Source organism: Balaenoptera musculus, chromosome 18 (genome assembly GCF_009873245.2).
Source record: "Balaenoptera musculus isolate JJ_BM4_2016_0621 chromosome 18, mBalMus1.pri.v3, whole genome shotgun sequence".
Lineage (NCBI taxonomy): Eukaryota > Metazoa > Chordata > Mammalia > Artiodactyla > Balaenopteridae > Balaenoptera > Balaenoptera musculus.
The window spans coordinates 14,184,690-14,205,167 of record NC_045802.1 but is presented as its reverse complement, the minus strand read 5'-3'; the positions used below and the strand labels follow the sequence as shown (position 1 = coordinate 14,205,167).

Here is a 20,478-nt window from a genome sequence, read left to right as displayed (position 1 = left end):
AGACTTCCTGTTAAGCTCTCTGGTTCCTCATGCTCACAGAGTGGCTGTCAACACCTCTTGGATCCACCACAATTCACTGCCAAGGTGATGATGAAAGGAATCATTCTCTCTGATGTTCCAGCACACGCGTGGCTCATTGACCCATTTATCCCCAGTGGTACGACCAGCAAAAGAATCTATTATTTGGACTCTGATAGCTACTGCCCACTTTTCTGATCTGTTTTGTTTCATCAACAATGCATTATTTTCCTGGAGATTCAAAAGGCAGTGAAAAACCAAAAGGACTCCGTATAATACAAGGAATGTCCACTAGTTCCAACTAGTCATACTTCTAATTGATAATCAGATCATCCAACCTAAATAAAAAATAAGTTGCAAAGCCAAATCTCAGTTGTTACTGTAATTTTGTGGTGGATTTTGAAAGAGATTCCCAACTGAATGTGAAGTATAAATAGACAATATCATTGATACGTCAGGTGAAGAGGAATGGACTTCTATTTTATGAAAAAGATTGCTGTCTTAAACTGTTTGATATGTTTCTCAAACATGAGAAAACAACGAAGGGCATGTCGTCTTTTTTAAAAGGTACAATAAGACCAAGATGGAATGTTAAATTTACCTGGGGACAAAAATAAAGATTCCCTTTTCATAATTAACACATAGTACCTATTCTAAGTGCAGGGCTAGTCTACCTTGTTACTAAAAGTGTGGTCCATGGGCCAGCAGCATGGACCAGATCTGGGCACTTGTTAGAAATGCAGAATTTCAAACCCAACCCCAGACCTACTCAATCAGAACCAACATCTTCGCAAGATCCCCATGTAAGTCTTACGTGCATTAAGATCTGAGGGTAGGTAGATACATACTAAATACATCATACCTCCACGAGGCACTCTTACATTGGTGCCCAATTTTAATAAAGGATGAAGAAATGGTATATAGATTGTGAAGGAGACAGATTAGTTCATACTTTAATGTGGTAGACAAGACAGTCACACACTCAATATTCAAAAATTTTCCTCTTACTTGGAGATACAAATATTCAGCTAGTAAACCATACATATTACAAAAATTTTATTACGTGGGGCAAAAAGAATTCTGGAAATTAAAAGGCTTATAAATTGGGCTTAAATTTATGCTTCTTTTTTCAAAGATAATTATTAAAAAAAACATATTACTTTGATTTACTAAATGAAACCACAATTGCATCTTTTCCTGTGGCATGGAAAAATGGTATGGGGGTTAAGCAAGGTACTTTGGAATGAGAGGTTAGACTTCAATCCTACCTCTGCCACATAGCGGCTATGAAATCATAGGCAAGTTAACTTCCTCGGTTGCAGAGGATTTAAGAAGTGCTGTGGGGTGGTAGTTAAGAGAATCTGCCCTGGAGCCAAATCTCACTTCTGGCCTTAGTAGCTATGTAACTTTGGGGATATGACAACCTTTCTGTTTCCTTACCTGTATAACGGGGGATATAATGACCCACTTTTCTTGGGGTTGACTATGTGAGGTGTTGAGAACCAGGGCTGGCCTGTAATAATAACTCAATAAATGAGCTATCATTATTATCACCACACAGTCCATTACCTAACACAGTGTCTGGCATGTAACAAGCACTCAAGAAAATACTAAGTGAGTTAGTGAATAAAAGATTGTAAAGAGGGCTTCCCTGTTGGCGCAGTGGTGGAGAATCCGCCTGCCAGTGCAGGGGACACAGGTTCGAGCCCTGGTCCGGGAAGATGCCACATGCCGCGGAGCAACTAAGCCTGTGCACCACAACTACTGAGTCTGCGCTCTAGAGCCCGCGGGCCACAACTACTGAGTCCGCGTGCCTAGAGCCTGTGCTCCGCAACAAGAGAAGCCACTGCAATGAGAAGCCCGCGCACCACAACAAAGAGTAGCCCCTGTTCACTGCAACTAGAGAAAGCCCGTGTGCAGCAAAAAAGATCCAACTCAGCCAAAAATAAATAAATAAATTTATTAAAAAAATAAAAAAGATTGTAAAGAGTAAAAGAGATGGGTAAAGTACTTAATGTGCTTAGTGGAATATCTTGCATTTAATGCATGTTCAGTAACTGGGAGCAATAAGATCTTTGAAATTGAAATTTTTTTGTGAGATGCAAATACATATTTAATTTATTATTGGGTTATAATGGTTATAAAATGAACAATTATCTCTGAGAAAATACATATACAGAATTCACGATTTATTAACTGTGTGCCTGAAGGTAAATGATATTCTGTCTTTAGCTATAATACAAACTATCTAATTCTAAACCTCCATACATGAAATTGGAGGTTGTAGGGGAACAGTAATACGAAACATATCCATTGCAGAACTTCTACAGGGCTACCCTTTGCTTTAACCTGACTTTTCCATTCCCTGTCCTAGCATGAATTCTATTACCATCTTCAATGATGGATGGGTATGGGCCACACACAGAAGTCTTTCCAACTTTCTATCACCCCGGGTTACTAAGTAACCGTGTGAGGTTAACCAAGTAGAGCTATAGAGCCTTTTTAGAATCATGAATCATCTCCACACCTGCAGGAAATAATAGTTCATTGAAAAAATAACTTCAGGAGAAAAAAAGAGGCTCGTTCAATATTTTAGCATTCAGCTTAAAAAAGAGCAACAGAGAGAAAAATCTGAAAAGATAGTTTTAAAAATATTTTTCAACCATTAACTTTCCCATTGCTATCAAGGGGCCGTATGTGAGTGAATAACTAAATATACTCACTAGGAGTGGGAATTTAGGTACAACACAAATAGATGAAAGCATCCTTAAGAATTGCTAAGGTGCTCTGTCTTTTAGTTATTACTTTCCCTGTTAATTATCTGCTATATTTTCAAGCACAAAGCACAGTTAAGGTGCATCTCTGACTGACAATATGTAAGACAGAATCAAATTCCTGATCTGAAGGGCACACGTGTGTGCGCAGAAAGAACATGCCTCTTTGAGGGCAACAAGAGAATTCACTGTGCTCTAGAAGGTTAAACACAGATTGTAAATGACCGCCTACAAAGAGGCACAGGCAAATAAAGATGATAAAAGCAGAGCTGCCAGATGGGTCTGCAGGTGGGCCAGCACTCCTGTAGCCAGAGTAGCCTTGAGGGGTCAGTAAAGCATAATGTGAAAACCCTCACCTAAAGTTAAAAAACAAAAAGCATTTTTGAAATAAGGGATAATTAATATCCAGCATCCCAGCATCAGTGGAAATCATGGCAGGTGGGTGGGGATAGAGCTCATGGCAAAAGTATGGTGTGTAGAATATGCGTGTGTGGGCGTGTGTGTGTGTGTGTGTGTGTGTGTGTGTGTTGACAGGGATCTATTGTTTAAGGCTTTTGAATTTCATGGACCAGCAAAATTTCAAATAATCATTTTGGAAACAAACACAGGATTATCAACTTATTTTGCCAGCATTTTCCTAGATTCCTACCTTAGTTGATACTCACAATGAAAGCTCTTTCACCCCATGAAAATTCTATCAGCCTAGATGTCTATATAACACACGGTACCAAAAATAATATAATTACTTGGGGTGCTATTATTTTTCATCACCATGCCAAATATTTTGTGCTGATTATATTACTGCTTAAAATGACTAATATACCTACTTTTCTCTATTTTATGCTTACATGTAATTGAATGTGAGCTTGGAGTTGAAAAAAGGTTTACTCATTTGCTTTTGACTCTTTTTAAAAAAAATTTATTTTATATTGGAGTATAGTTGATTTACAATGTTGTGTTAGTTTCAGGTGTACAGCAAAGTGATTCAGTTATACATATACATATATCCATTCTTTTTCAGATTCTTTTCCCATATAGAGTTCCCTATGCTATTCAGTAGGTCCTTGTTGATTTTATTTAAAAGGGTAAGGCAGCAGAAAAGGATTAGTATTTAACACCTTACTGTTGGAAAGAAAAGTCACATTTATCTTTTATGTAGCGCTTTTATGTAGTGTTAGGGTTTTTGAAACTTTTAGTGATCTACCAGAGCATTCAAATGCAACAAACAGATAGTAAATTATACTTCAATGTCTAATAGGTCACTGAACAGTTTTTTGTTTACTTAGTATTAAAGTAGCCTTCATAAATTTATATTTCAGCAGGCATTTATCTTATAAATTACCGATTTGCCTAAGCCTATTCTAAGATCTAGTGACATTTAAGTTATTTTAATTTATGAGCGATTACTGTCATTTTGTAAAGTTATTTTATATCAGAGAAATATCATATGCAGGTAGAAGATTTGAAGAGATATATATTTTGATTACATACTTCCTATTTTTTCAGCCTTTGTCTCTTTGATTTAGCCTCAACACAAAACTTTTGGCATGTTTCTTTAGTAAAGAACATTTAACTATCAATATCTCCCTAAGCTTTAAAACTAGAGCAGAAAACTAAACATTTTTAATCATTGTAAAATTATGAACTTTTGCTAGAAAAATGGGATCTTGAGAAGAAATGCAAATTAAACTTACTTATAAAGGAAGTCTCTCCCAAATAACCTCTACGTTTAAGTACAACATCTAGAAATTTGGAGTCCTCATTGATCAAGTAATATTCCTTTTCAAAGGAGATCCATGCCCAATTCAGATGAAAGTGCTGCTTGGTTAACTTATTTCCACCTGGAAAACAAAAATTTAAAGCCTCGAATTAGTGGTTTCTCGAATGAATAACCTTAGACATTCCAAAGACGACTTTAATGATGCAACATGACGAATCACTCTAGCTACTTGGTTTGATTCACAATCTAGAATACATACATGGAGACACAGCTTACTGTTCACTGACTGTTATACAGAAATACAACAACTGACATAATTCTTTGCAAAATCCCTTGATCTTTAGCAGGGGAAGTGGGTCAGAGGGAAGGAACACAGAACTACCAGAAGCAATTTTGTTAAATCATAAAGTCAAGTATCCAAGTTGCAGGATGACTCATTCCCCACAAGGTGCCGCTGGAGAGCAAGTTTTTCTATAAAGAAAGCTGCAGGGCTCTTTTGTGATGTTAAACACACACACACAACTTCACAAATACCTTTTTCTGGTTCACTGAGCAATTGGGTGGAAGGCTTTAATTATAACCACTTAAGGAAAAACAAATATCCCTTCTCCACCTCCCTTCCCCACTAGATTCCACTCCATTCCTTAAAGCAAACAGACAGGTCTTTTCATTTATTCCATTCTACTCTGAAGATAAGGTTTTCTCCTCCCACCTTCCCACCAAAATGGAGCTGGCCGCCTATCAGGAGAAAATGTGTGTGATCTCTCTAATGTGAAAGCTGCTCTGCTAGGTGAAAGAAAAGAGAAATGGTTATCAGCTGATCACTATGCATGTATCCCTCTACTTCCTTTGATCTACACCAATTATTTCAGAGTAAGGTGAGGTTTATACACAAAGGCATCGATAATTTCTAAGTCTTTCTGTAAAAGGGTGGAAAAAAGCCCAAATAATAAACACAGCTAGAGGCACAATTTTAATTCCAGTTTCTTCTCTTCTGAGTTCATACAGGGCTACACTAGAGAAAAAGAAATGAGACAGGAAAACATCAAGGCTTTAACAGATTGAGAGCAAAAAATCCGCACGTGGGAAAGAAAACATAATTAACAAACACATGAAAAAAATGTTCATCTTTGCTAGAAATTAAAAAAAAAAATTGCAGTGTCTTTGAGTTATGAATTGACATGTACTAAAGATTAAAAAGAATACCCAGAACAGCCAAGATTATTTAGGGAAATTGGTTTTCTAATTTATTGCTGTTTAAATTGTAAATTAGCACCGAGCCATTTAGACAGCTACATGGCAATGTGTGCAAGAGACAGAAAGATGTTCATACCATTTGATCTTGTAAGTCCTTCTGTGCGAGAAGCAAAAATCTATTTGTAAGGGACTATTCATTGCAATATTTTCTATAATAGCCCTCAAACCAAAAATCTTAGAGTTTATTTATGGTACATCAAATCAATGAAATACGATTCAGTCATTAAACAAAAAAAAAAGAATTTTTTGTTGAAATACTTAAAACACAAAATACAGAAACAAATGGTATTGATACTGTGCATGCAGTGACGTAGTAACATGAAACATTACAAATATGGAGCTGCTTGGTGTTTTAAATTGATGGGATTATGGACCTGTCAATTTTTCGTTAATTTTAAAAATCTAAGATATAAATAGATTGGAGAACAGGAAGTTCATTCCACATTTTGTCCTTAAGAACTTATTATGGGGCTTCCCTGGTGGCGCAGTGGTTGAGAATCTGCCTGCCAATGCAGGGGACACGGGTTCGAGCCCTGGTCTGGGAAGATCCCGCATGCCACGGAGCAACTGGGCCCGTGAGCCACAATTACTGAGCCTGCGCGTCTGGAACCTGTGCTCCACAACAAGAGAGGCCGCGATAGTGAGAGGCCCGCGCACCGTGATGAAGGGTGGCCCCCACTCGCCGCAGCTAGAGACAGCCCTCGCACAGAAACGAAGACCCAACACAGCCATTAAAAAAATTAATTAATTAATTAAAAAAAAAAAAAAGAAGAGAAAAAAAAAAAGACCCACTAAAAAAAAAAAAAAAAAAAGAACTTATTATGCCTGCCATGTCTTAGACACTGGGTACTGTTCTGGAGAGGAGGGGCCACGGGCTGGGGGCTCCCCAGAACTGGAGTCCATAGCCCACTTCATTCTTATGTGCTGTCTGACTTTGAGCAAGTTTCTTCCCTAGACCTCTGTTTCCTCATCTGGAGAATGAAATGAGGGTCATATTAATTAATGCCAGTGTCTGCTGTGAGGATCAAGTGAGATAACCCATATATCCATGCAGTACAGTGTGGTACATACGTAGCATCCTTCAACAAAAGTTAGCTTGCTCCCCCAGCTCACCCCACGCATGCTGAAGTCCACCCTGCACACCCACTGCCCGACTACTAACCTGCCTTAAGCCCATCTGCACTCAGTCCTCCTTTGCCCCGTCTCCCTACAGCTGCTGCACACATCAAGCCATCAGGCTATCTTTGCAGATTTCTGGTTTCACCTGCCCTGCCCTGTCTTCTTCCCATTGTCTCTAATCTGCTCACTCTGAGGTCCATCCAAGAGCCTTGCTGCTGCATGGATTTGCCACCGTCACTCTTTCTGTTACTTCTGTCCTTTTGCCTACAGGGATAACCCCCATCATTCTTCTGCTTGCACCTTCTACTCCTCAAAGGCTCCCTTTACCACCCCCTTCATGAAGCCTCCTGCAGCGACCCCAGCCCTCTCATCTCTGTGACTCTGCAGTTTTTCACCTATTGATTATTTTGTGCAGTTTTGTGCTTTAGCAGATATCCTCTCATATTGTTTCATTGTACACATTTACTAATTGCACTCATTTTTGTCAGAGATTGAGACTGGCATGCATTTTTTTTTTTTTTAAGAATCAGCTTTCATTTTATTGATTTTATCTATTGCTTTTTTGTTTTTAATGTCATTGATTTTTTTTTTTATATTTAATTAATTAATTAATTTATTTATTTATTTTTGGCTGTGTTGGGTCTTCGTTTCTGTGCGAGGGCTTTCTCTAGTTGCGGCGAGCCGGGGCCACTCTTAATCGCGGTGCGCGGGCCTCTCACCATCGCGGCCTCTCTTGTTGTGGAGCACAGGCTCCAGATGCGCAGGCTCAGTAGTTGTGGCTCACGGGCCTAGTTGCTCCGCGGCATGTGGGATCTTCCCAGATTAGGGCTCGAACCCGTGTCCCCTGCATTGGCAGGCAGACTCTCAACCACTGTGCCACCAGGGAAGCCCTGGCATGCATTCTTTTACCATTGCCAGCACTTGGTCTTACTGTCTTTAAAAATACTTTTTTACATTATTGTGTTTATGTTCTATTACTGGGAACATTTCCTCTAGAAAGTCATAGACAAACAACAAGAATAGAATAACATTTAATCAATTAAGGTAATACATAAAACCTTTCTGATTTCTCAACTAATCATTACTTGAAAACAACCTTATGCCACTCTTCTCTCTCAATTAGACTGTGGCTCCATCAGGTCCTAGATTTTATTCCAAACTTCTTGTCATGCTATACCAAGCCACTCCTGTCCACCCAAATACCTACAGCTTCACATCCCATCACTTCTCCACGGAGAGAAACAGCTGCTCATATCTAGCTTCTCACTGTGTTCTTCCCACATGCAAAAGCATGTGGGAAGTCTTCTGCCCAGAGTATCTTTAGCTTCCTACTCCTCCTTGCAATTTGTTTAGGTCCAGCTCACCTAAAGCTCAGGAAGCCTGGCTTATCATGCAGTGTATACTTCTTCTGTATCTCCAATCAGAGTAATTGTAATTCTTTTATCTTCATGTGTATTCTGCCACTAACTGCCTGAGCGCCCTTCCCCAGGACAAGTACTGGTCAAGTTCATCCTTCCAGCGTCCAAATCGAACGTAGTGCCTGGAACACAATGAGATCTAAAGACTTCTTCCTTGACTAAAAAGCCTACGGATAAGTATGATTTTTGGTAATAAAATGGCTACTTTGTGACTCCTATTTTATTCCTTATTTCATAACAGTTCTCAGCTTACAAAAACAAAGCACATACTACAGTTTTACTTGACTTGTGATTAATAACCTCTGACTTATTTGGTAACTCTTGTGTTTAACAAATGAATTTTATTATAATTCTGTATACTTTCTTCCTATTTCTTTCCCCTATATCTAAGAATGAGATCACTAAGCATACCATTTCTCTATTTCTTTAACAATTTTTAGCTAATTTTAAGATTTGATATTACCCTTTTTCTAAATATTGCATGTGTTAAGAATCTTGAGTCAATGAGGCCTTTCCTTGACACTTAATATGACACAGCAAACACCAGTGGAAACCCCAGAAGTCTCTAGCTCCTTTATTCTAGGTAATTTTTCCCTCCAGTGCTTTCCATAACCTCATATCCCATTTATGCTTTCTTTTTTGTTTGTTCACTCTGTCTCCTCCCATTGTAACTCATGATCCAGGAGGGCAGGGAGTTCATTTTGCTTACTGTTAGAAAAATGCCAATTTAATGAATTAGACACTCTAATGTCTTGGTTGAAAGAAGTTCAGTAGTGCTTCATTTAATGGGCAATATAAATATCCTATATAAATGTAACATATCCCTTTTAGCACTGAGTCGTTTTCTCTTAATAAAATTATTTTTTTTAATTTTAACTTTTAATTTCTTTAATTTTTAAATTAAAAAAATTTTTTGGCCGCGCTGCATGGCTTGTGGGATCTTAGTTCCCAGACCAGGGATCGAATTTGGGCCCTGGAAGTGAGAGTACTGAGTCCTAGCCACTGGACCGCCAGGGAATTCCCTAAATAAAATTTTTTTTAAAAATTAATTAATTAATTTATTTTTGGCTGCACTGGGTCTTCGCTGCTGCGTGAGCTTTCTCTAGTTGCGGCGAGCCGGGGCTACCCTTCACTGCGATGCACAGGCTTCTCATTGCGGTGGCTTCTCTTGTTGCGGAGCACGGGCTCCAGGCGCGCGGGCTTCAGTAGCTGTAGCTCGCAGGCTCAGTAGTTGTGGCGCACGGGCTTAGTTGCTCTGTGGCATGTGGGATCTTCCTAGACCAGGGCTCGAACCCGTGTCCCCTGCATTGGCAGGTGGATTCTTAACCACTGTGCCACCAGGGAAGCCCGAAAATTATTTTTAATGACACTCTTTCTAAAATGTCTTGCATACTTCTATGAACACTGTGTAAAGATTTTAAATGATTACCTATGAATGTGAATTATTGGAATTTGTGTTTGTCTAGATCATGCCTCCAGGGGTTATTGATGACAAAAGGTCTGTTTAACCCTTCCATTCCATTATGAAGATGGTCTTAAGGATAGCTAATTTCATCTCTACTTACAGATTATAAATTATAAAACTTATCTTCCGGTTGATGCTTATGTTCTGGAAGGAGGAGGGTGCCCGGTTACTGGTTAATCAGGGGTTTCAAGTGACACACAGCTGAACAAGTTTGCCAAGGATTTTATATGTCGACCACTTTCAGATTTTATTTGAAATAAAATTCAAAAACAATACTGAGAAACTTTGCTTTGCAAGACAGTGACATGCTCCTGGCAATTGTTTTAAAGGTTCAGCATTCACTCTACATCGGGGATTTTTAAGTAGATATTTTGCTAGAGACTACAAAGTTAAATGTATAAAGCTTAACTCTGAATAGAATTAAATACTACTTAACTCTTCTGAGTTCTACATACGCAAATCATATTGCATTTCAGAATTTGTAAAATCTTAGGCACTACTTATATTATGCAGGAGTGATATAAGGATCTGAGGAACTAAGCTGAAGTTTATTGTAACTCTCATTATTAAAATTGCCTTGCACAATGGAACTCCATATTTTATCTAAAGAATGGAAAGACATGTTATTTATTCATTAATTACCTACCAAGTAAATTCCTCTAAAACCTCAAAGTGGGAATAATCATTGTTGACACTTTTAATAACAATAGCCACAGCTTACTGAATGTGAAACTTCTGATGAAGTTAAACAACTTAAAAAACCAGCAAACGGGCTTCCCTGGTGGCGCAGTGGTTGAGAATCTGCCTGCCAATGCAGGGGACACGGGTTCGAGCCCTGGTCTGGGAAGATCCCACATGCCACGGAGCAACTGGGCCCGTGAGCCACAATTACTGAGCCTGCGCGTCTGGAGCCTGTGCTCTGCAACAAGAGAGGCCGAGATAATGAGAGGCCCACGCACCGCGATGAAGAGTGGCCCCCGCTCGCCGCAACTAGAGAAAGCCCTCGCACAGAAACGAAGACCCATGCAGCCATAAATAAATAAATAAATTAAATTAAAAAAAAAAAAAAAACCAGCAAAGTTTCACTTCAATGTGATTCTTTGCTTTTCTAAAATAGATTCTGTCATCTATGATGCTCAAGGAGCTAGTCTCAACGTCTTACTGGAAACAAATTAAAGTCTGTAACTTTTGTCATAAATCCATACAACAGGTGCTTGACAGCTGATAACTACACTCCCAAATGCTTTGTCCCCAAACCCTGACACCACAGCCATTAAGGTTTTGATGAAAAGACCTCATTTGAACTTTTCCAGCTGGTCTTTAGTCATCTTCATCTTCTTTTTCAATGGGAACACAAGTTTTTTTTAGAATAACAAAGAGTCACAAGCTTCAATTAGCCCTCCCTAGGAACTTAGAGCTGCCTGATTTCTGTAAAGACAGAGCATACTTTTTTCAATACGAAACTAGTGTCACGACTTTGACTTGTGCTTAAATAAGGATCATTTCTGGGTGTCCGTTTAGCTTTGACAATTTTTTTTTTCTTGAAGAAAAGTTAGCTACCAATAGAAAATGATCCGTTGGTAATATTTTTCCAACCTGCTAAGATTTTCTAGCTTGCTACAATTCCATTTGCCTGAAGTTCAGCCTGGAAGCTGACCTGGAAATCAAGTATACAGCTATTTTAAAAAGCTGGATGGGGGCGGGGGGAGGGGAAGTGTTCCTGGAAGATTAAGTATAAGAACAGAGATAAGAAATCCAGTAGAAAGGGAACTTCAAAGAATTTGATAGGAGCTCAGGACATTTACTCAATATTTATTTCCTTCTCCGTTTCCTATTTAAGTAATTGGATATTAAAGACAAAGAGAGAGTGGTCAAGATGCATTCAAAATCTGCCCTGGGAAGGGGTGGTAGTGGTGCTAATCCTGACCCAGACACCCAGAGATGAAGAGTCTTGATCTGAGGGCAGCTGTGCCTTAGTATGACCTACGGAACTCCAGAAGAACTGGCAGACAGACCCAGAAAAATTGTCAAGAGATTTTATAATTTTGCTGACTATTTAGTAACTCCAAGGATTTAGTCCAATAATCTTTTCCAAAATTGCTGCAATACAACTTTCGATAATTGGGATATTATTTTCTTCCTCCATTTTGTACACACCTACCCACGCCATTCCCACTGCTATACACATTCTGAAAAAGCGGCAGCATAGCACAGGGGGTCAGATCCACAAAGACATGTAAAGAATATACATAGAAATGTATAGAAAGACAAGTAGCATGACAAAGACTCAGAGGTGGAGAGAAATAGGCACAACACACATTGACCTCTATGGATATACACACTCATGTAGAGGTCTTTTAGGCTATTCTCACGCAAGGCACTTATAAGCACACCCTTCCTAATAAAAAAGCAGACATGGAGCTGTGATATCTTGGCCGTTGTCATACAAGTTACATAGAATTGAGCTCAAGCATGGATTAGTTTCCACTCTACCCTCTATTCTTTGGTAGGCTGTAAAGAAGTTACCGTGTGATGCGGAGGTGGAGATGGGGCTGACAAATATACCAATGTTCATCTAGAAGTAAGAGCGTCACAATCTGCTTTAATACGTGTAGTTTCATTCCTTAGGAACATGGTTTGATCACACATATACCCGTAATGTGTAAATAATGGGTATTCATACACGAGGTTCCAAAGACTTGAATTCCCAGTCATCTACTATACAAGAGGTTAATACACAGACAATTCTAATTATTCTGGGATTCCATATTTAAGAATTCATCCACTCGATAACATTTATTTTGTGGGCTTGCTGGACACTTGCAGAGCAGTTTTGAAAAATGTGCATCATCTGACTCTCAGTGTTCTTGTTTCAGCTCTCTTACTGTAAACAAGTGTCCTTTTCACCGTCCGTTTAGTGCCACAGTTTTGTGCTTTTTGTTGGTGATTTCTCTATTTAAATAGCGCCCAATCATAGTGCTGAAGTGCTGTCCAGTGTTCCTGAGCACAAGAAGGGTGCGGTGTGCCCTTACGGGGAAAATACACATGTTCCATAAGCGTCATTCAGGCACGAGTTACAGTCTGATGACCACGAGTTCAATGTTAATGGATCAACCACATATATATCAAATAAGGTGTCTTTGAACAGAAACACACGGAAAACAAGGTTGTGTATTGATCGGTTGATGAAATGTATGACCAGAGGTTTGCAGGGAATATACCTCTGTATTTCCCCTGGGAGCTATCATTTAGTATTCACAGTGATTTTTATAGAACATTACTACGAGGAACAAGAATCAATTGTGTCTACTCAATACAAATCACAAGAGGTTAGTCTTTTGGGACAGGGCACAGTGGGGTGCGGGGAGTGGAAGTGTTCTTCCTCCACACACACTTGGCCTTCCTTTAATCAATCCTTCCCCTGGCTCATGCCCAGGAGTGTGAGCTGAAATGAATCCTTACTGCATTCTCGGACCAGCAGCCCTGGCCTCCCTCCAAGATCCGTCCCTGGTCAGTATAGCACTAGGCTTCAGACACAGTCACGGCTCACGGGTAAAGGGTGGACGGGTTCCCCTGCATGGCTACCGGTTGTAATTTGGAAATATTATGAGAATTTAGGTAACTTACAGGGTTATCTTTAACCTCTTAGAAAATAATACACATGGAATGAATTCTGATGCAGAATAACTCCTAATCCTAGAGAATCTTAGGATAGTCTGTTCTAGAATCTCAGTTTAAGCAACAGCCAAGAATGGGGATTCATGCCTTTTTCTGCTTGTTTGGAAAACTGGAGTAACAGACCCTACGGAAACTGATTTTCTTGGACTCTGAGGAGCCTCTAAACAGAGAACTCATGGTTATAAAAATGGATGTGTCAGGCACAATATTGTAGCCTCTGTACAAAGTCTTAAACATCAGCGCAAAGTAGGGGTTCAGAGTGCAGTAAGAGGGTATTAACTCATCTCTAACTAGAGCCCAGGTTCCTGGATGAATGGGTCCCAGAAGAGAGAAAACCATAACTGGAAATTTAAAGAGATGCTTAATTAATCTATTTTTTATACCAGGTTCCAAGCAGCACTCTGTTAAACATCCTTTCCCTTCAATAGAACAGAAAAGATCACCCCACAGCTCTGGCACGCACTCTTTGGGGGCCTTGGGGCCATAGGCAGGTCCCTGTTATTGGGGGGCTGAACATGGCAACTGGTATTCCTGGCAGAGTGGTAGTGGCCCTGGGCTGAGTGCAGAGAACACCTTGTCGTGGGCAGAAGCATGGCCTTTGACCAACAAGATTGGCACAATACAGGCACCGACCAATCATAAAAGGCAATGGCTCAAAAGAACTAAAACTCACCTGAGTGCAGGTGTAAACTGGCTGAATGTCAGTTCAGCCTTGGGGACCCTGAATATGCTTGGAGAGGAGGACTGGACACAGTGGGGGCCATGGTCAGGGTGATTTTGATGTCTTGTATGTTATCTCAATGCATCTCACAGTAGCCCTGCAGGTTAGGCATCTCCACATTCTATGGATGACGTTAAGTGTCAGGTTAAATTACTCACTTTAAATTCTATAGATATAGTATGTGATCGACTTAGGGTTCAAATTCAACCTGCTAATATTGTTTTTACACTTCTTCTGAGTAATCAGATTCCTTCCTTTAGGTCAATATTCTATTTACAGGTGACACTAACTTAATTTTAATTTGCTTTAACTTAATTTCTAAATGAGCGCCATTGGATAGAAGCAAAACTGATGATCTGAGTGTGTTTCTCTCTACCGTCAGCAAGCCCTCACAGCAAGGCTGACAAATGGTAAGAATTAAGTGGGAAAAAAGGGATATGAAGGTCAGTTTTGAAGTAGTTGAGACTGAATCAGAAAAATTAACCTAAGTTAAGGGTACGACCCTCTTATTTTTTGAATGAATTTGGGGCCATAGCCAAAAGCAAGGGACACTGGGAGGAAAACGCTTCTTCCAGGCTGAATGATGTGCTCCATCAAGGCCACAGCTGGGTCAGAGTCGGCAAGCCCCAGCCTGCAGGGATCCTCCACAATTCTCTAAGCATGGTCCCTTCCCCCAACTCCATCCCTAGCAAAAAAAGGAATGTGCTTGTTTGCAGCCCCTGTAAAAAATTTAAAAAAATAAGGGGAGAACCATGAGTTTATATCTCCTAACTCAGGGCTTAAAAATATTTCCTTAAACAAACCTGATTTAATTGTGCAATACTTTGCTTTCTTAATTAGGAGTTTAAACCCGGTGAAATGAATGTGTTCACTGTTGGTATGCATGCCTAGGATAAGGAATTCAGACGTACCTCTACAGAAGACAAAGGACAACGCAAACGTATAATTTCAAGGTGAACTCTCATTTACAACATGCGTGTTCCGAGAGGATCACGTGCAGTCTAAATTAAAAGCTAGCGCAGTCATTTTAATGCAGTAATATGAGTAACTAAGGAAACTCTTTTCTGAAAATGAAAGTGGGATTCTGTATTTTAAACAAGAACACCAACTAATTCAAGAAATAATTATCTGCTGAACAAGACAAGTATAAACTCCAAGCATTTTAGAGCAAGAACGAACTCTAGATTGCATCTTTTCTCCCTGCTCCATTTTCCCAAGATCCAGAAAGGCTGTGATTTGAATAAGATTACAAAGCAGCTATTTGCAGAAGAGAAATAAATCCCCAGGGGTTTTCACTCCTAAGCTGGTCTTTCCATTTAACAGACTGTGATCTCAAGTACTGTGCTTAAGCATAAGATCATAAAAATTGTGTTTAAAGTGATATGAAATTATAATACATAATACATATACATACATATAATACATATAATGAAATTATAATACATATATATAATATATATAAATAAATGTGGGAGGACTTACCATTTCTTTGTAAAGCAGCCCCCAAATAATTTTCTATCATATCCCCCCATTTACAAATAGGAGTAAAATTTTAAAACTGCCATACTTTCATAGAAACAATAACTACTTTATCAAAAGTGAGTTAAGTCTGTCAAGAAGAACCACACCCTCTCCTGCCTCTGGGGAAAGGAAAAAATGCAAACCAAAACACCTGGTGCAGCAAGATTTCATGCATGCACTGCCTGAGGCAACATATAAATTTATTAGATCCCTGGCAACACATTCTTAAAATAAACTTAATAGCCTTCAGGTTTCTGTTCAAACCAGAGCCTAATTCTTTTTGTGGCGCCAGACATCTCCCCTCACCCCAAGGAGACTCTGCAGGGAAATGAAAGCAATGGTTCCTTCTCCTGTACCTCTCCGAGTAACCAGTTTAGCACCATTTAGTTAATTCCCTGTGAAGGGAGGTTGCTTCCTATTTGTATAAAAGCGCCATGCACATTACTAGAAGACGTAACCATTACAATTAACAAGGATTATAGTTTGAGCTCTATTTTGGATTATCTTTTGAAAATATGTTATATCCACCTTGAGACAAATACATAAAAGGGTGGGGGGAACATCCAGAAGTGCCTTAATCTGGCTGTTAAACAAAGGAACCTTCTTTAACCTAACTTGTTTACATTTTTACCACAATTTAAATTTGATGGCTAGGATGGAGGGATCAGTGGTATGGCAGCACAAAAGCCATTCCATAATTAAAATACTGTGAGTGAATTGTGACTTAGGATGTTAGTGCTAGTTTCAAGTTTTAGGTCAATCTGATGTCACTGTTTTCAAGTCTGAGTCAGTAACATGTTCTTAGGTGTATTTGTTCTCAGAAGTAAAATCAAGATTTGGAAATTTTAGATTTTCAGATTTAAAATTAAAAAGAAATTTGTGGAATCATATCACATCTGGTTACCTGGCTATCGCTCCCGTGACAAACTAAAAAAGCCTTGTCATTGATGTCTGTCAGGGAAGGTAGGAGAGAGGGAAGCAAGGAAGGACGGAAGGAGGAGGGAAGGAAAGAGAAAGGGAGAGAGGGGGAGGGGAGAGAGAACGACAACGGGGTAGAATACCATCAGTGTCATGTTTGTTCTCACATTTTCCTTTCATTTATTTCAGATTAGTTTCTCAAAGCTAGCTTTTGTGCTCAACTTGTGCATTATTTAATTAGTCAGACTCTTTGGTGACTGCTCTGATCCCCTTAAAATTATGCCAGAGCTACAAATACAGCCGCTCTTGGTGATTTTACTGTCATATATAGCTGCCAAAAGAGAAAGAAAAAAGACACAATAAGTATAAAGGCAAGTTGGTATGGTCTTAGGGCACCAGAACTTGCAGGGAAATAATTTAGACAACATACAGCAACGTGTTTGTTTAAACAGAGCTCTGTGCAAACACATGTGTTATAAAGAATAAGAATGGTTCACGTATAGTCCCTTCTGTAAGACAGACTCTAGCAAGGAGGGTAAACCAAAAATCATATGTCACTTATAATGCAACATGTAACGTGAAAGGGTGAACCTACAGTACCTGGGGCTCAGAGGAGGGACGGGAGGATATTCAACTGGGACCATAGAAGTCTTGACACAAGAGGTGCCACGGGGCGGGGGAGGAAGGACGGTGCCACTCGGAGGGGAAGAAATCACAGGAAAACAGGTGCAGGAGGACGGCTTGGTGTGCTCATCAGTAGAATAGTCAAGCTCTGCAGGGTTTGCGGAAGCACAGCGGAGAAGGAGGAGATAAGCTGGGGCCGTAGTCAGGGGGTGGATGGACGAAATTTGGGGTAGAGAAAGAATGTGAATTCTACTTTAAGAAATATTAGTTTGGTAGAATTATTCAAGGACTCGTTAGAATAAAGTTGGATTAGGAATCAAAGGTATCATTCACAAGTACCCCCCAAATTAGTTTTCTTTTTTTAAAAATAATGTTATTTATTTATTTATTTATTTTTGGCTGCTGCCGGCTTGTGGAACGTTAGTTCCCCGACGAGGGATGGAACCCGGGGGCCCTCGCGATGAGACCAGGAGCCCTAACCACTGGTCTGCCAGGGAATTCCTCAAATTAGGTTTTTGCCAGTGGAAGATAAATGAGTCTTCCACTGGCTGTGGAATATTACTGTGAATATAGCAATATTCATAGACAAATGAGTCTATGAATATTGCTATAAGAAAATAAAAGTTTTGTCCACAATAAAATAGGAATAGTTAGGATATTAAAATTTACCCAAGAATAAATAAAATGGCTAACCAAAATGCCCACCATAAACAGTCAATATCATGAATACTTGAACTGGCAGACTGAAAACAAACTTTTGCCAAAACTGCCACAGGTAAGTTTCTCTCTCTGACTCCCATCTTTCTCAGCTTAAAATAAAATGTGACTCAGTATGACAAAATTCGCCTTCAGGCCAAGATAAACCACATTTTTCTTCACTTGGTTAATATGCAATGCTGGTGGCATGATTTGAATATTCTGAAGACTTGAGACAATGATTACTGCAAAGGATTCATGGGTTGCAGAAAACTCTTTAGAGGCACACTTGGAAAGCCATACATTGACTTTGCAGCTCATAACCTAGTCTAAATGGGTAGTTCCCCGCGGTGGGCAGAGGGTTAACGATTTTGCCTTTGTGGAGACATTTGTCAATGTTGGGAGACATTGTTGGTTGTCACAATGGGGGAGAGAGAGGGGAATGTTACTGGTGTCTAGCGGGTAGAGGCCAGGGAGGCTAGGGACCCTACAATGTACAGGACAGTCAAGATTTGACTGTGCATAAAGAATTAGAATTATCTGATCCCAAATGTCAATCATCTAAAACTTACTGTATTCTGACACATCAACATATATAACCTAACATAAACATATTATTTGCCTTTTCTCCATAAATTCCATGTTTTCTTATGAACTGATAATACATGTGGTCAAATGATAAACCTGCCTTTTCTTTTTACATAAATACGCAGAGACTTTCAAAACCATCACTGATGTGGAAAGTTTCCAGTACAAAGAGTTTATTCTCTTGTTGCAGGAAGTGGTTGAGCCGCTAGTTTTCCTACACAGTCAAAATTTATGGCTAATCTTCAGGGAAGTTAGGAGTGAGGATCCTGAGAAATGCACAAACTATGCCAAAGGGACAGTGTATGCATGACTTGGATTTTAGTATGAAATCAAATACGTGGGCAAGGATTTCCCTCCTAGAGGTTTTCAGGAGATTAGGCTTCACCAGAACGCCTGAGAGTTGAGAGTACGAAGTAGAAGGGCTTCCTAAGGTCATTTTAGGAGTGTGAGCTGGTCATTTGAGGACAAACCTGGACACGGGTCATCCAGCTTTCCATGCTTTTTTTGTAGTTGAAAGGAGAAATACTACCTATTCAAGTGCACGTGTGCTGGCACATACACGTGCGCACATACACAGCCCCTTTCTTTTGCTTTTACAAAGAATGAGAATACTTTCCAAAACCTTTTCCAAAAGTATAGAATACACAGTCCTTTAATGGTCTTCCACTGAACAAATTAGAGAAGCATTTCCCTGAATACGTTTATTCAAACCTTATTTTTCCTGTCTGTTAATAGGTATTGTGTTTAAAAAAAATCACCCTGAGTCAACTAGGAGAGAAATATCCTGGGATTAAGCTATGTAAACAGAATTCTTCACTGCTGCAATTCTTAGGGCCTTTAATATACGAATGTCACTGAGCATATACAAGGAAGGGATAGAGTGTGTTGCATTTCTCAATCTCATTTCACCAGGGAACCCATTCCTGAAGCTATCCTGTGAGAGTCTGTTCTATAGAATGTACTTTGGGATAAGTTGGCTTCAAGTATAAAGCATTTAAAATCTAGACATGAGCAGAGAGCCTTGTGTAGTGTCAATCACATCCAAGTAACATAATTTTCAATTGTTCACATTTGACACCAAAAGTTGGAATTGTACTTCATAATCTTGAGGAGCAAAAACCAACAAAATTAAGGGATTTCCTTCTATCAGCTATATACATTCTGGTTGTTCAAGGCACTTCCATTTCCTAATCCGAATGGAAAAGTAAATGCGTTAGCTTGTAGAATGCCAAGAAAAAGAAACTAAGTTCAAATAAATACGACTGATTACTGGTATACTTGTTCCCTAGAGGCCACATTTATTGTTCGAGACACATGCTTTGCCATTTTTGTGGCTTAACACTATAATGCCTCAACTCTGTTTTTTAATTAGTCAAATGCGGGCTCAGATGTCAGAAGAGACAAAGATTAGGATTTTGGCCAGTTCCAAAAAAATACAGCTAAAATCACCAACAACGTACAAAGAGCCACGCCAGCCTCCCATTTGCAGTTGGATCTTACTCCCTGTGGATATTTGAACCCTATGCTCTGCCCAACTCTGATAAGGGATTTAAAGGCTTACTAAGAAGAATGCTTCTGAAGCTATTAAAACAACAGGCACGGGAAGGACGGACTTAGCTGGGTTTTGGAAAGAGGATAATGCTGCAACAAAGACTTTAAGGCTGATAAACAGATTTTTAAACATCTGAAAGCACATTGTTCCCTAGTCTGTACTTCTTCCTCACCCTGATCAGTGACTGCTTCCCATGAGAATATGAATAAATACAGCAGCTCTGTACTCATCAATTTTAGAAGGAAGCAGAAAAACATCTTTGAGTCACTGATTCACATCTCAACTGACTGCTGTTAATGATATTAGCCAGCTCTACTGGAAAATATCTCTTATCCATTGAAGAAGGAAATGCAAATGCAAATTGTTAATTAACTCCACTATTGGGGTATATATATATATATATAGAAGA

At 39.3% G+C, this 20,478-nt stretch overlaps 1 protein-coding gene across 2 annotated transcripts in view; it reads right to left on the bottom strand.

Annotated features, from left to right (window-relative positions):
- The window catches only part of FREM2 (FRAS1 related extracellular matrix 2), a 140,769-nt gene that overhangs the window by 70,054 nt on the left and 50,237 nt on the right, over window positions 1-20,478 (bottom strand). For both annotated transcript variants that reach the window (XM_036831685.1, XM_036831686.1), the window contains exon 3: window positions 4,487-4,633. In XM_036831685.1, the coding sequence (XP_036687580.1) occupies window positions 4,487-4,633 (147 nt within the window). The remainder of the gene's footprint in view (window positions 1-4,486; window positions 4,634-20,478) is intronic.